Below are 16,330 nucleotides of genomic sequence, written 5' to 3' on the forward strand. Positions count from 1 at the left end.
AAACAAAACCCAAAACTTTTGTATATAAATGTGTCTTTGCACAAGGACAGTAAACTGATGAAACAGGCCTGCTTTTCAATTTTTCAACAGCTGTTCCTATTTAACTGTGTATAAAAGTTCTATTATTCTATTATGTTGCCACTAAGCTACTGCTTCACAGATATGAGCTGGTTAGTAGCTATATAAATGCAGAGGTGGACAGTAACTAAGTAAATGTAATTCGTTACTGTACTTAAGTAGTTTTTTCGTGTATCTGTACTTTACTGAAGTATTTCCATTTTGGTTGACTTTTTACTTTCACTCCACTACATTTCAAAGCCAAATATCTGACTTTTTACTCCACTACATTTTGAGAAATCTGTCGTTACTTTTGGTTTCTGTGTGTATAAAAATGTAACATGTCAAAACAAAAGAAATGTAAAGCAAGAACACCAATCAGGGCACAGCGGTCACTTTGTTCTGAGCTTGTTTTGACCTGTTGGTCATACCGACCCAGTGCAGCACACGGTTCAACGTCAGAGCAGCAGCGTAAAAGTTTGGGAGGACATACGTCACCTAAATGATGAACTAACCTAACTTTGTGTAAATAGACCACAATATAGAAATATGTCCACACATGCAGTCGTGACTGACATGTTTCTTTTTTTCTGAATTCATACAAACACTTTCATTTTATAGTAAATTAGTTTCAATTAGTTTATATTTATGAACAGAGGCCTACAGATCAATACAGTAAAGGAAAACTTATTTGTGATCCTGAGTTTAAAGCTAGTTAGTTCAACTTGTAACTAATTTACAAAGTTATCTTAAACTGAAACTTTGCTTGTGTGTAAAAGTGATTTCAGAGCCACTCGGTTCTCCCTGATGGAAACTGTTTCCCTCAGTGTTTTGTGCTTGTGATCATTTTAATAGATGTCAGCGTCACTAATTAATGACATTCTATTAAAAGACTGGTTAACCAAGAGAGACACTGGAGTATTTTCACCTAAAATGAGTTCATGAAGCGAGTCTTGTTATAAAAATGATAACAGGACATCACAGTCATAATTAATCTTTTAGTACTTTTACTTTTGATACTTAAGTACATTTGAAGGCAAGTACTTTTGCACTTTTACTCAAGTTGAGATCTAGAGTAAGGACTTCTACTTTTAATGGAGTAATATTTTACCTTGGATATCTCTACTTTAACTCAAGTACATGATTTGTGTACTTCGTCCACCTCTGTCTAAATGAAGAAATGTATGTGTCCAAAATGATGAACAGAGCTGTAGATTGACTGAGAATGACAAGGTGTCAAAAATATTGGTGTAAACCAATCATTACAATATAATACTTATCATTTAATGTCTTCTTTGTGTTCCCAAAAAAGATGAACTGTTGATTAAAATATATTAAAAATATCTTCAGTCTTTGCCCAAGGACAGTAAACAGATCAAACAGGCCTGCTTTTCAATTTTTCAACAGCTGTTCGTATTTAACAGTGTATAAAAGTACCACCTTAAATACACAGGCTATATTCTTGGCAACACAGCTAACTAACACACACATACATTTTCTAAGCTGCTTGTCCTTCTGGGTCGTGGGGGGTGCTAGAGCCTATCCCAGTGATCATTGAGAGTAAGGCAGGAAACACCCTGGACAGGCTGTTAGTCCATCACAGGGCAGACATATAGACATACATATTCACATTCACACGTAGGGGCAGTTAAGCATCCACAGTTCACCTGACTGCATGTCTTTGGACTGTGGGAGGAAACTGGAGCACCTGGAGGAAAGCCATTCAGACATTGGGAGAACTTAGAAAGAACACTGGTTGTCTGGCTGGGGAATTGAACCCAGGCCCTTCTTGCTGTCAGGTCACAGCGACATTAACTAAACATATATGTTTAGTTCATTATAAATAAATGCTTAATCAAGTAAAAATACCACCTTATTTGCATTGTTTAATTGTTTCATGGAAATAAGTGCAGTACATTTCACAGTGATGAAATTCATGTTCTACCTCTAAAAGATGTGAATGCAAAAGTCACAAAATTCTTGCCCAAAAAGAGATTCAGTTGCTGAAAAAGGATAAAGCTGGCCGATATGTACCAACAAGGGTTGAATTTTTACTATGGTAAAACTTTTAGTGTTGTTGATGTGCATCAGCTTTCAAAATCACTATTTTCAATTTTAAAAAGTCATACAGATACATGTATAAAATAATTCTATTATGGTGCCACTAAGCTACTGCTTCACAGATATGTGCTGGTTAGCAGCTATATAAATGAAATGAAAAGAAATGTTATATGTGTCCAAAAACGATGAACAGAGCTGTAGATGATTCCAGAATGATTGAGAATGACAAGGTGACAAAAACATTGGTGTAAACCAATCATTAAAATAAATACTTATCATTTTATGTCTTCTTTTTGTTCCAAAAAAGATGAAATGTTGAATAAAATATATTAAAAATATCGTCGGTCTAGCATACAGTGATCTGCAAAAGCTTCAACCCTCTTAGTCAAATTACAAACTTTTGCATATAACTGTATAGTGTATAACTATATAGTATTTCATTCTACCCTGTATATTTATTATTGAATAAGATAAAAACACGTATGAATGTGTCAGCTTTTAAATGTTACTGTATGTCATACATTGTTGTGCAAATAAACATGCTCTTTGCTGTGTTCCATTCCAGGGTGCCTAAGCAGTACTGCTATAGTCCCTACACACTTGAGCACTGGATATCAGTTAAGGTAACTGGAGTTGATAAATACCTTCATTTGGAACATAATCAAACACACGTCTTCAAGAGACCCAGCAGCCTCCTGTGAAGCGATAAACAATTGTTCACTGCTGTCTGTGCAGTTTGAGGTTCCCTAACAGTGGAACTCCCTGTGGTTCGGAATCACCCTGAATATATCTGAGCACCCTGTGCAGTCCAATTTGCAGGGAATGACTAGGGCGACTAGACTGCACCTAGAGTATATATCCCATTTACTCTACACAGTGGCACTTCAGGAATTCCAAAGCTTTGGAGACCATTAAAATACACTTTGTTTGGATAATACATCCATTCAGCAAACACTGCATTGCTCCACGGATGTGCAATCTCCCATGGATAGCCCATCTGTACCCACCCACCAGCAGCTGCACCACTGCTCCAGTACTCTAGGAAGGAGCATTGTGCCATCCAGCTACAGGCTTCAGTCATACTGTCAACTCTCAGCTGCCTCCTCCTGTTGGCCTTGCGATGCTGTCTGAAATCTCCACGGTGAAAGTCAGCCAAGTGGGCTGGATGGATACCCCAGTAGTGACCTTTCCCATCTTCACAGCGTCCCAGCTTCACAAAGCAGTCGTTGAGAGACAGGTTGTGGCGAATGCTGTTTCTCCAGCCTTTGTGTGTGGTCTTGAAGTACAGGAAGTGCTCTTCAATGTACCTGTAGATGGAGGATAAATTGAGCTTTTTGGAGGCTGAAGAAAGGATGGCTTTGGCAATCAAAGCAACAAAGGACAAGGAAGGCTTGGAGGAGACTTGTAACTGGTTTTCCTCAAATGCACTGTTGCTTCTTTGGGTTTGGTGCCGAGTGCTGGTGCTTTCTAAAGAAAGTTCTTCTGGAGAAACAGTTTGTTCTTTATCATGGTGTAGATCCTTGGAAGCTTTGTCCTTTCTGAGTCTATTCCTCTGCTCCATCTCCACGTCATCTCTACTTCTATTGACCTCCATTTCTGTCCCATCTATATTCTTACCAGTCCATTCCTCAACTGAATCTGTCATTTCATCCAGTCCTCCACTGTGATGTGTCTCTTTATGGTTCTTCGTCCATCTAATGTGGCATAAAGTTCTCAGCATTCAGGAGCTTTAATACAGAGGAATTACATGCTGAGTGCCATGCTGGATTCAGTATTATTCATTCACATTTCCTTGAGTTCTCTTTTATATGTTGCCTGCCTAAAACAGTGTGGACTCAAGCGCAGTATGTCGAGCCAAATACAATCCCACTGGCATAGTTTGCAGTTATGAAACGCTGACACTGATAAGAGAATGTTTGCCCAGAATGTCTTATCAGTTCCTGTCTTGCAACAGACAGAAAACATTCTTGTTTAAATATTGAGGTTTTTTGCTAAGGAAACAGATTCATTTAAAAACAGAAAAACTGATAAATTCTGATAGAGTTGAGATTTTTGTTGGGGCCTTACCAAAACATATGGAGTGCTCTTCACAAAGCAGAGGGAAAACAACAGATTTGCATGTCTCACTAAAAATCGACTGAAAATGGATGCTTCCTTAAAAGGGAAATTGCAAGGATTTGTCAAAATGTCTGCATAATTAGATTGTTGAGATGTTATCAAAGTAATTGTGAGCAGTTGGCTGTAAATTGAGGGATTGCAAAGAAACTTGGGTTTTCTTTACATTGGTGATGATAGGAAGCAGGGGTTGTAATTTCTACAACACAAATCTAGTCATTTTCTTTCTTTAGATATGTTTTAAGACAAAAGCTTATCTCATAACTATCATAAACCAACGTCTCAGGCATCAGGCAGGATATCTGTAACAATTTCAGCTAATACATTTCTAGAATGTAGCTTTTAGAGACACAAAATGTTTGGTTCCTATCACCACCACTGTGAACTGTTCTGGCTCAGAAAACTTGTCTACAATGGAGCATTTCACATCAAAACCAGTCCAAATGGTTATATTTACCAAATTTTGAAAAATCAGTGGAATTCCTCTTTAACCATAGGTTCATTTCAGTGTCATTGTCACATTATATTTGACGTGTTTGGAAGTTACATTTAGAGCATTCCCCCTGAGCCTCAGCTGCATAGCTGAAGTCGTTTGGGCCTCTATTTATAGTGCTGGCTTTTTGCTACAATGTCAAATGTAACTCGATTCGGTCTGCTAAGTCACAGTGTGTTGCGTGTCAGCTGTTGGCCGTCCCACCCAGGGGTTCTCTCTCACTCTGCCTGATGGAGCCTGCGGTGGGAGAAGTCTGGAGCTCCAGCCAGGATGGCTCCAATCTTCTGGGCCTGCCAGGACCATGTCCCTGGGAAGATGACGAGGAGCCCCTGGGCCTTGGAGGCATCAAACCCAAATCCTCTCCCATCCCACGCCGCCGGAGCTCAGCGTCTTCCTGCTCTGATGACGATTCCCAGCCTCCGCCATCCAGCAGCCGCAGGGTGTCTTTTGCAGATGCCTTTGGACTGAGTCTGGTCTCCATCAAGCAGTTTGATTCCTGGGCCCCAGATCCTTTGGAGGCTGATCTGAATGAGGTGAAAGAATACTTCCTGTCCCAGCTGTTCACTCTTCCAGCCACACCAGAGGAATTGGCCCAGAAAGTCCAGGAGAATAAGCTGGAGCTGGAGAGTCTGGAGATTCTTCCAGGCACCACTACACTGAAAGGCATCATTCGTGTGCTCAACTTGTGTTTTGATAAGCTGGTCTTCATCCGCACCTCGTTGGACTGCTGGAGCAGTCATTTTGACTTGCTAGCGGAGTATGTACCCGGGTCAAGTAATAGCAACACAGACTGCTTCTCCTTCAGGCTAACGCTGGTACCCCCATTTGGAAAACAAGGAGCCAGGGTGGATTTCTGTCTTCGATATGAAACACCTTTTGGAACTTTCTGGGCTAACAATAGTGGCCAGAACTATGTGTTGTTTTGTCATGAAAAGGCCAAAGAAGAGGGTGAAAATGAGAAGAAACATAGAAGAAAAAGCTGTCTGAAGTCAACCAGGTTAGAGGTCTCATGAGCCATGATAGTATATATACATATATACATATACATATGAGGCTACTATGAGGCTACTCATTCTAGAATAAAAGCATGTGTAGTAAAGATTTACACTTTTAAAATTATATAGCAATTTAATTGCCAGCATTTTACTTGAATTCTGCTGTATAACATTGATGTGATCATGCTATAAACACCTCATAGCTGATGTCATATGCTGTCAGGATTTGTCATGACACATTTTTTTCAGTACTATAACATGTAATGTCATGTCACTATTAACAGTAATTGTCATGACAGATGCCATAACATTTGATGTCAAAACAGCTTATTTCACATGTTCATTCTCGCTGTGTACTCTATTTAGCCATCATGGCATCAAAGATCAAGGTATCTATCATGAGAATTATTGGTAATGGAAACATAACATTGTATTCTTACTTAAACCTCAATACAACATATAACATCTGTCATACCATGTTTATGGCATGGCTGTGTTAATGTTATGCAGCAGGAATCAAGTAAATTGTTAACTTACTTTTATTGCAGGTTTTTAATCTTTAAAAGGGTTGCATGACATTATGTGTATTTATACAAACTATTCATTGTTCCACCTTTTTTCAGCTATGACTATTCCTCTGAGACCAGCTCTACCTCAAGCACAGAGGAAATCCCAGGTAGCATTTTTCAGTCAGTTGCTCATTGACTCACTGTTCAATATACACTAACAGGACTCTCACAGTTATAGATCATTCTCAGCACTGCACTGACATGCAGATAATACCTGCTCAGTGGGGTCTTGTGACGGTCTTGACCTTTGATGGATATGGTAAAGAAAGGCTAACAAATTATGCAGAATTGTAGAACTACAAAATGCACCTATATGGTAATTGAAGCTAATAAAATGGACAAAGAGTGTAGATACTTACATCAATTTTTTTGTCCCCTTTAGAAATAATCCTGAACTGTGGGACGGCTGCTGTTACTGAACCTGTAGCGGTCAAGAAGGGAAACATGCAGGAGGAACACATGAAACTGGAGGTCAGTTCAAACATATGTACCCTAATATATCCTTGTGCTTTGTAAGGAGTTCTTGTCACCACTTTTAAAAATAAGATTTAGACACTGCGGTTAGCAATGGACTTCATTTATTTCAGAATGTTCTTTTGTCAAGAGTCATCTTAAAAATAGAGAAAGTTCTTTAGAAACTATTATGGAATGAGGGTAAGGGTCAAGTGTAGGCAGTAAATGTAAATAGCCAGGCTGAACACCTGGAGGCTTGTATAGGACAGATGAGAATGCTGTGACACTGTGAGACCAGCTGCTCCTTTTCTGAGGGAATGTCATGTGACTGCTGACGTTACGCTTTGACATGCATTGCCTTGACCACACTGTACCAGTAGGCTAAATAAAACACATGAGGTTGCACTCCTTGGCAAAAGAGCAAGGGCTTTTATATAGTGATTGTGAATATGTGTAAGTATTGTCACTGCCCAAAGAAGAACATGTATTTTTAGATTTTTAGATCATTTGAGGGGTGGTCTTTACTTTGTGTGAAATTTTCATGATAAATGGACTGGAAATACTCCAGAATTCCTTGGAATAAAACCCTTTACATTATCTTTCATTGAAAGCAATGAACATTTTTGCCATCTCCTGTGTACCATTTCGGAGATACACGTTTTTCTTTGGACATCGACAATGTTTTACACAATTTCTGATACTGACAAATATGACAAAAGCCATACAGCATTTAAAAAGTATGCCACACTACAAATCATGATATCTAGGCAAGTGTAAATGTTTCAGAACCACTTTATAAATCTAATATTTTCACATTATGACATGGTTGTAACAATGCTATAAGATTATATAACTTATTTCTATGTATTTTTTGTTGTATGTTTACTGTTGTCATTTTGTCTAGTGAAATTGTCTTCTTCCTTTGTCAGATAATTTTACTTGCTCCAAATATTTTTTCTTGTAATAAGCAAACTCATTTGCATGATTTTCCGAAAGCAAGTAAAATGATCTGCCAATGGAAACACTTTGACTTACAAAGTAAACACATATAGAAATACTGTAGCTTATAATATTCTTACAATGATCTCTTAACGAGAAGTATTACATATATTGTCTAAATTTAAGATGTTTTTACTTGCTTAGATGTCATTTTTGCAGTTCATAAATAGCCATAGAAGAATCACTTTTGGTGCCCTAAAGACCCACATTTGAAAAACAGATTTGAAAAACAGAAAGAAGAACTTTATTTAAATCTTGCTTTTCCATCTACAGGAAGAAAATATAAGGAACCGCAGCAGAAGATGCAGGAGAAAAGCTGCACGACTGGAAAAAGTACGCCAGTACTTTGCTGAAAGAGAGGAAAATGGCCTCCAACAGATTAACAAACATACCAGTGAAGCAGCAAATATGGAAAAACCTGTTCCAGAAAAAGTGGAGGCACCTTTAAACCTTTCAGCACCTCAAGAAAATGTGTGGACAGAGACGATGGATAGCATCTCACCTTCACCTGCTGATGCTGAGAACAATAGTAGCACCCCAGACTCTGTGAATGCAGATAGCAAACAAATTACCAGTAGACATATTCAAACACAAGACAAGGAAGATATTCCAGTAATGCACTCTGAACTAACAGCCTCCTTATCTCATGCAGCGCTGTCCCCTGTGGACCCTGTAAACTGCCATAAATCTTCAGTAAGCTCTGCCTCGCAAGAAGTGAACAACAGCCAGAACAAAGAGACACTTACTGGCCAGACTGTTTCAATCACCCAGCAACTTCTTGAGTGCCAAAACACGGAACCATCCTTTAGTAAGAGTGTGGAAAAAGCATGGGAATGCTTTGAAAAAGGTGCTATAGAAAGAATAGGGAGTGCAGTTGACACAACCAGCAGTAGAGGCGAAGAAAATCACACAGTAATCTTAGAATGTAGTCCAGACAGTCAACCCTTTGGACATAACTTCACGTTTGAGACAGTAGTGGCTCCACTCTATCATCAAGTGTTTGAAAGAATGGAAACTGAAAGAAGAGACCAAAGAAGCAGAGAATTAGACACTGGAACGGCAGTTGAGAAACTGGAAGATGGATGTCTGAGAAGAGTCACGTACCAAGATTATCCCAGGGCACAGAGCTTGGAAACAAGGTCAAACGGATACACATCTGAAAAACATGTGGTTAATGATGTTTATCTAGGGATCTGCAAAGAACCATTTCCACCAGATTTATTCAACACAAAGAACACCACTGAGAAACCTTCATCTGGAACAAATACAAATTCAGAACTTAAAGAACTGGGGGCTGCCTGCTGTGACAACTCTAAAACCGGCATGGAGGACCCACAGGATGTGTATATTTCAGAATCAAAAATGGTACAGATGGTCGCACCTACACAGAAACAATATTTAGCAAACAGCCTGCCTTTCCAGCTGGAATATTTGAACAAAACTCATTCCCTGGAAGAATGTGCACTTGATCTAGATGAACAAATACAGGACAGAATTATTTCACAAAGCGAACATTTGTTGGACAGAACACCACACAACACACATTCACAGAGTGAATGTTCTTCAGAAAACTCACAACATGAGCCTGTCCGCTTAGACTGTATGCATTTGACCTCACTGTCTGAGTCAGACAGAGCAAATGCCAAGACATCGTCCTCTGTAGTTGCTGAAAAGGCATCATTCATGGACAGCTCAGTCACCCACATATCTTTTGAAACTGGACTTAGCACTGACATCCCTAAAACACAAAACAAGGAGGCCAAAACAAGTCAACCCCAAACATCAGAAGGAATGCAAACCTCCATGGAATCCACCTCCCCTGAAACATGGCCTAGCAGCAAAAGCTTGGAGGAAAGGCACAGTCCTATTTCAGAGTCTTCATTCTTCCATACTCATATTTCATCAAACGTCACACCTAACCTTTGCCAGAGTGAAGCTCCAACACCATCCCAGAATCTAACCTCATTGACCCCCATCCAAACCCAATGTCCAGACCTCATATCTATTAACGATATCCAAATAGCAGCTGACACTACACATGCCCAATTCCAAATTATAGGGGGCACGAATGTGACCCAGGGATTAGACCCCATGTGTCATTATACTGATACTGATCCCTGTCATGTCAGCAGTGAGATAAAATCAAAAAGTGACAGAATTAATGAAGTGGATGGTTTAGAAAGTTTAGAAATGCATAAAAATAAGGAATTTAAAATGCCAAACTACAAGGTTTCTGCTTGTTTAAACGGACCTTTAGATAAAGATGAAGAAATGTCAATACTTAAAAGCAACAGTGACGGTGTCTTAAGAGAAAAAGAAGCTGAAATCTATGAAGGAGACAAATGTGTAGAGAACTTTGAGGTGAATAAAGAGCAGGAATCAAAAGACAAGAAAGAACATCAGTCAGAGCATGTTTCAGAGGGAACAAAGGAGGCAGAAGAGTTAAAAGAAGAAGAGGAAGAAGAAAAGCAACAACAAAAAGAACTAGAAAATGAAAAAGAACAACCACCACAAAAACAAGAGGAACATCATGAACAAAATCAAGAAGAAAAAGAACTACAAGAGGAAAAAGAAGAAGGAGAAAAAGAGGAAGAAGAAGAACAACAAAAACAAGAAGAATTAGAAGAGCAACAAAAAGAAGAGAAAGAAGAGCATAAAGAACTAGGAGAAGAACAAGAAAAAGAAAGGGACATTGTAGAAGAGGAAGAAGAACATCAAGAACTGGGAGAAGAAGAAGAAGACAAACTAAAAAAGAAAGAGGAGAAAGAGGAGGAGGAAGAGCAAGAACGAGAAAAAGAACAACCACAACAAAAACAAGAAGAGCTAGAAGAGGAACAAGGAGAAGAAGAGGAAGAAGAAGCAAAGCAAGAACAAGAAGAACTAGAAAATGAAGAGAAAAAAGAAGACAAAACAAGAACAAAAACAAGAGGAAAACAAGAGGAACATCATGAACAAAAACAAGAAGAACATGAAGAAGAAGAAGTAGAAGAGCAGGAACAACGACAACTACTACAACAAAAACAAGAAGAACTAGAAGAGAAACAAGGAGAAAAAGAGGAAGAAGAACATCAAGAACTAGAAGAAGATGAACTAGTAGAGGAAGAAGAAGAAAATGATGAAGAAGAATTAGGGAATGAAGACATTTTTGAAGATGAGTTATTCTACATAGATGATGATGAAGAGGAGGAAGTGAAGGAAAAAGACACAGAGCTGTATATGGGCAAAGGGAAGGATGATGTAGATCATTTGTCTCTTGAACTGGAGACTGAGGAGCAGGAGAGGGTCAGCAGAGTGACGTCTGTGGCAACAGCAGAAAGCGTTATTAAAGTAGATTCATTTAAAAGTCCCGTTCATCTCAGACAGGAGCAGAAAAGCACAGCTAGAACTTCAGAAGAAGGGTCTATGGGTGGAGAAGAAGAGATCCCGCTGGACTCAACCGGCTCATTACAGCAAACCCTGACAGGAAACAGTGGTGTGAAACTGAGTGAAAGAGAAGAAGGGGTGTGTTGTCAAATAGAGAAACAACAGGCTGCTGAGGGTATTACTGCAGGGGTCAACACACTGTTGGAGAACCCTGAGGACATAAGTGCACAGGGTGAGAACAACATGGGTGACAGTGCGTCTACAGAATCTCTGACAGATGATGAAATGGACCTATATCTCCACAGATTGAAGAGCACACAACAGCCTGGATTTAGTGATACCACCTCCAGTGGGAGCTACAGCAAGAGGCCTTCCTCCGTGAGCAGAACGAGGACGATGCCCTCACCCATGCCTTCCATTTCAGAATCCCTAAATGAAGACCAGCCCAATGCCTCACTAGAGGATCTGACCAAAGAAGAAGATATGGAGCTAGAGAAAGCCACGTTACCTCTATCAGACGCAGAGGAAGAGGTCATTGGGCGTAATGTGCTCTGGTGGAGAGAGTTCTTCTCCTCTGAGAATATGTCAAGAATGATGGGGTACATGTTTTTATTGGGTGTATTTTTAGTGACTGCACACTATTATGACTTCATTGCATGTTTTGTGCTCTACTTGCTTGCCTTGTATTGGCTTTACTTTCGAGGAGAGTCTGAACCATCAGAGGTCACGCAACCCACTAAATAACTACAAGACTAAAAAGAACTTGATGAATTTATGTGTTTTCTTTGTGACTAACCATTACTGTTATGTAAATTATATTTTTAAGGAAAGAACGGACAGCCGGATTATTTGTTTCTTATTAATCGAGAATGTTGGACATTAGCTTGTATTTCAGCTCCATTTTGTTTGGATGTATTGATACAAATCTTTCATGTTTGCAGAGAAAGTAAACCAGGTTTATTCAAATTATGTGTTGAAAGTGCCAAGCATGAATGGAATGTTCACAGGACCACTTAGAGTAAACGGTTACATAACATTATTGCATAATAAATTGATTTATAATGTTTTGACAGCTAACTTTCATATATTATGTATTACATGATTGTTATTATAGCAGTTCTCATCAAAACTAGCATTAATGTTGAACTATGTGAATTTTTTTGTTAACATTTTAAAAAGAACTGGTGTTACTGTGTAAGGAGGAAAAAACGAAGCTAAAATGTGTTTGTGTAGCTGAAGAAGCCTGAAAAAAATAACTTTGAAGTCAAACATGTCAGGCTGGATTTCTCACCACGTCACAAAATATTAACTTCACACATGCTCAGAACGTACAGCATTAAGCAGGACCTTCAAAAAGAAGCATGTTTAGGCCTCAATTGCAAAACCAACATTATTTTGATGAAGATATGATGACAATAGTAGACAATTCATTCACTTCCTCGGAAGATATGTTCTCTTTGAATACTCTTTCGCCATGTTCACAATCATCAGACTCATCCACACAGGGAAGGGGCAACTTTCATGTAATTACACAGTTTCACCAGAGAGGTCTCCAAATCCTCAAACCTTACATAGTGTGGCTTAAACTTTTAACACTGTGACTACAATTTTATGTACACAACCAATTAATACAGTAAAAGTTGTTGATCAAGACATTTACAAGCCCAGGGTCAGGAAAAGGTGGTTAGAATAAACCAAAATATTTTTCTGTGTAATACCTGTATCCTGCTGAGAATGTCCCCTATCCTGCAATATTTGACAACTTAATTATATAAAAGACTACATGGTGCTCTAAAACCTATATGAAGGTGTTTAACCCTTGTGTGGTGTTGGGTCTGTGGGACTCATTTTCATAGTTTACCAAAAGAAAAAAATGATGCAATTTATTATTATTTCAACCACAGATTCTTGGCCTTTGCTCATTTTCTGTGAAGAACATATAAAATAACACATTTTCAATGACTTCACTACAGAGCCCTGCTGGTGACATCCTGTATAAATAAAAATAATGCGTGGCCACGACTTAGTAAAGCGTGGGAAGTGTGGCGTCGCCACAACTTAGTAGGCCATGATCTCATTCCCATGCCTTACTATGTCATGGCCACGACTTAATCATCCCCACACCTTACTAAGATGTGACTACTCATTAGGATCTTGTTCCCACGCATTAATAAGGCCACACATTATTTTTATTTATACAGGATGTCATCAGCAGAGCTCCATACTTCACACTGTACACCCCCACACATTTATATTACATGTGTTGTTGGGTGAACCCACGGAGTGTGGAGGTGCTGTGTCCTTCACTCTGTTCTTTTTCTACATGGCCTGCTGTTAGTGTGTGTGTGTGTGTCTGTGTGTGTGTGTGAGTGAGAGAGAGAGAGAGAGAGAGAGAGAGTGGACAAAACCTGCTAAAGGAGACCACTTGTGATATTTTAAACATCTGGTATTTTTACATAAACTGTCATGACTGCATTGATTTAAAAAAAACAATAATGGTGTAACGGGGAGCGAGGAGGCAGACAAGACAAAATGAACACAGGCATAAACATTCAAACACAGACAGAGGCTCAAACAAAGCAAACAGTAACCAGAATAACCAACATACATCAAACAGACACAGAAGGGGCAAACACAGGGCTTACACATGGAAAACGAGGGACAGGTGGAAAATAGGTGGAGACAATCAGAGGCGGAGTCTTGAAACCAGGGGGCTACACCAAAACAAATGCACATGGGCTAAACCAAAACAAAAAGCACATGGAGAGGGAGGAGCCAATCGTGATAAATTTTTGACTTTTAAAATATATTAAATGAAAATAATATTCTTCATGCCAGTAGTTCTCAGTCCTGATCCTGGACCACCATTGCCATGGCTGCTGCAGTGTTTTTCCTGTTCTACCTCTCAAAATTTTCCCCAGGAATGGCTTATTCATTAGTTCATCATGTTGATGCTCTCACAACTGTTTGTATTTGAATGTATTGAAATGTTAGTTGCTTCAGATGTAGCATCTCATTATCAAGGGGCCCTATAAACAAACACAAAATAAAAAAATACAGACAAAAACAACATGACATATACTACAAATGCACAAATACAGACAGATCAGTTGGCCTTTCCCACCTACACCCTGAGCACTCAGCTGTTGTACAAGAGAAAAAATTATTAAAGAAACAAAAATGTGAACTACAACAACCAAAAGATAATAAACCAGTTGCATCAGCATTAAGGGCAATTGAAGCAGTTCATAGCGCGCTGCAAATGAACTGAAGATTGAAAGTATAAACAAATAGTTTTAAGATGAGAAAATATGATGTCCTGAAACAATGGAATGAAGTGAAATATCTCAGAAAGGGCTTTGGATTTGAATGCCCCTTGTCCAACTTCTTTGTAATTCTAGGGACAAAGCAAAAAGGGACACTGCATATGTCTGAGTGGATATGAGGATCCACATGGAACAAAAAACTGGGACAATTCAAATAAACACATACGAAGACAAACTGAACCAAGTGAAAAGGCCTTCTAGATTTGAGCTGCAACCAGTTAAGCGATTCATACTCATGTAGAACAATGGTGAGTTCTATTTGGACACCTCAAAACAAATGTAGACAATTATACACAACATTAAGGGGCCTTAGAGAAGTGTCAGAGGTGCTCTGATAGTCAATGTCAACCAAATAGGTAACATCAACTGAGAAATGATTCTTTTTCTCACTTGAAATGTAAAACCATTGTGGTGTTTTAAGGAGCTTTGTACATCCAAACCCATTTTTCAGTGTTCTTCAAACTGGTGCTTGTACTGTTATCTCCTCCAGACTATTGAAAACGCTGTGTTATCTTGTGTTTAAAAGGTTGGCACAACAGTCTGCTGTGGTCAGACAGTTCTATAGACACAGGTGTCGAGTGCTGGACATGAACACGTCTCTCTGTTGAAAGAATAAAACCTTTTTTAATGAAATGCAGCACACAAACATGTTTGAGGGTACGACTGTACGTGTATCATTTATCTCTGTGGTGATTGCTTTGTTTATCTTTCCTGATCATATTCTTCCTCTTATAATACACGTCTGAGCTTGTGCGTATTAGTTTTGTCTAGTTTTGGTTCATTCCTGAAAAATTTCCTTTATAAAGTAGCATCTGTCTATATACATGAAATCAAAAAGCAGGCCTCAAGCACGAACACAGGATAACAACAATGCCACAGCCAAAGCATTTAGACACTACTTCATTCAAGGAAGTGCTAAATGCTAAACAGCAGCTTTACCTAAAAGACAGTTCAGGTGTCATATGAGTCAAATTCAGCATGTATCTCACAGGCCCTGTTCATTATAGTGCAGAACTGTTTTATAGTCAGTTTGCAGTGGGATTAATGATTCCCATAACTGTATAACATTATTTGCATGTGCTTTAAAGTGGTCAGCTAATAGCGTGCAACATATCTGTGACCTTTACCTCGAAATTTATAGCAAACAGTGTGCACAGCTGCACTCACCCATCAGAGAAGTTCAGAGAAATATCTTTCAAGGATTAACACTGTCTGAATGGCAAGCATGTTGACATTTCAGGCTCTAAAAAGAAACACAAAAGGACGACAGTCATTGTATTTTCTGTACTGTGGCCTATAAAATACTCCATCAGAACTTATAGAGCTGAATAATTTCTCCATTATGAGGTTTGTTTTCAGTTTAAGCAAGCAATAAGCATTAATTAAAGCACAAATTTGATTTATCTGCCAGCAAAAGTTTTTTTTGTAACAGCTCAAGCCAGTTTGTTCTGGGGAATCTTTTCTTAATTGTGGATTTTACAAGGTCCTTGTACGTGACCAGGGCCTGCTGTTATAATGTCTGCTCAGGTCACCGAAAGACCTGGCATTCATTAGTACACACGTTACCTTGACTCAATACTAGTAGACATTCAATGACCAGAATGACTAAAACCTTCAAGTCATTGAAGGAAATGTTACAGTTTAGACCTACAGACCCGCTGAGGTTCCTACAAAATCAAAAAGTCTTGACTGCTGCACTGGCAGACTGTTACAGGAGAATTATACAGATTATTTGACATTTCTGCATAAATATACACATATAACAAGTCATTCAGGGTGGTTTGATGTGAAGTGCTCCGTTCCAGAGAAACCTAGTCAGAATTGCTCACAGTGGTGGTGAAAGGAACCAGACATCTTAAGAGTTTCATGTCTCTAAAAGCTCCCTCACAGAAAGATATC

General features: G+C 38.9%; 1 protein-coding gene across 1 annotated transcript; it reads right to left on the reverse strand.

Annotated features, from left to right (window-relative positions):
- Positions 1-1,162: 1,162 nt before the first annotated feature.
- LOC119263840 (forkhead box protein F1-A-like) lies at positions 1,163-8,381 on the reverse strand. Its single transcript, XM_037540378.1, has 3 exons — positions 8,245-8,381; positions 6,650-6,711; positions 1,163-3,845 (listed from the first exon to the last, which is right to left on the reverse strand). The coding sequence occupies exon 3, from the start codon at positions 3,836-3,838 to the stop codon at positions 2,954-2,956; it is 885 nt and encodes a 294-aa protein (XP_037396275.1). The 5' UTR covers positions 3,839-3,845; positions 6,650-6,711; positions 8,245-8,381; the 3' UTR covers positions 1,163-2,953.
- Positions 8,382-16,330: the final 7,949 nt, after the last annotated feature.

This window comes from Pygocentrus nattereri, chromosome 8 (genome assembly GCF_015220715.1).
Source record: "Pygocentrus nattereri isolate fPygNat1 chromosome 8, fPygNat1.pri, whole genome shotgun sequence".
NCBI lineage: Eukaryota > Metazoa > Chordata > Actinopteri > Characiformes > Serrasalmidae > Pygocentrus > Pygocentrus nattereri.

Bases quoted from the DNA above. Each gene is read 5' to 3' on its own strand.
- LOC119263840 (XM_037540378.1), bottom strand. From the start codon at position 3,838: ATGCTGAGAACTTTATGCCACATTAGATGGACGAAGAACCATAAAGAG.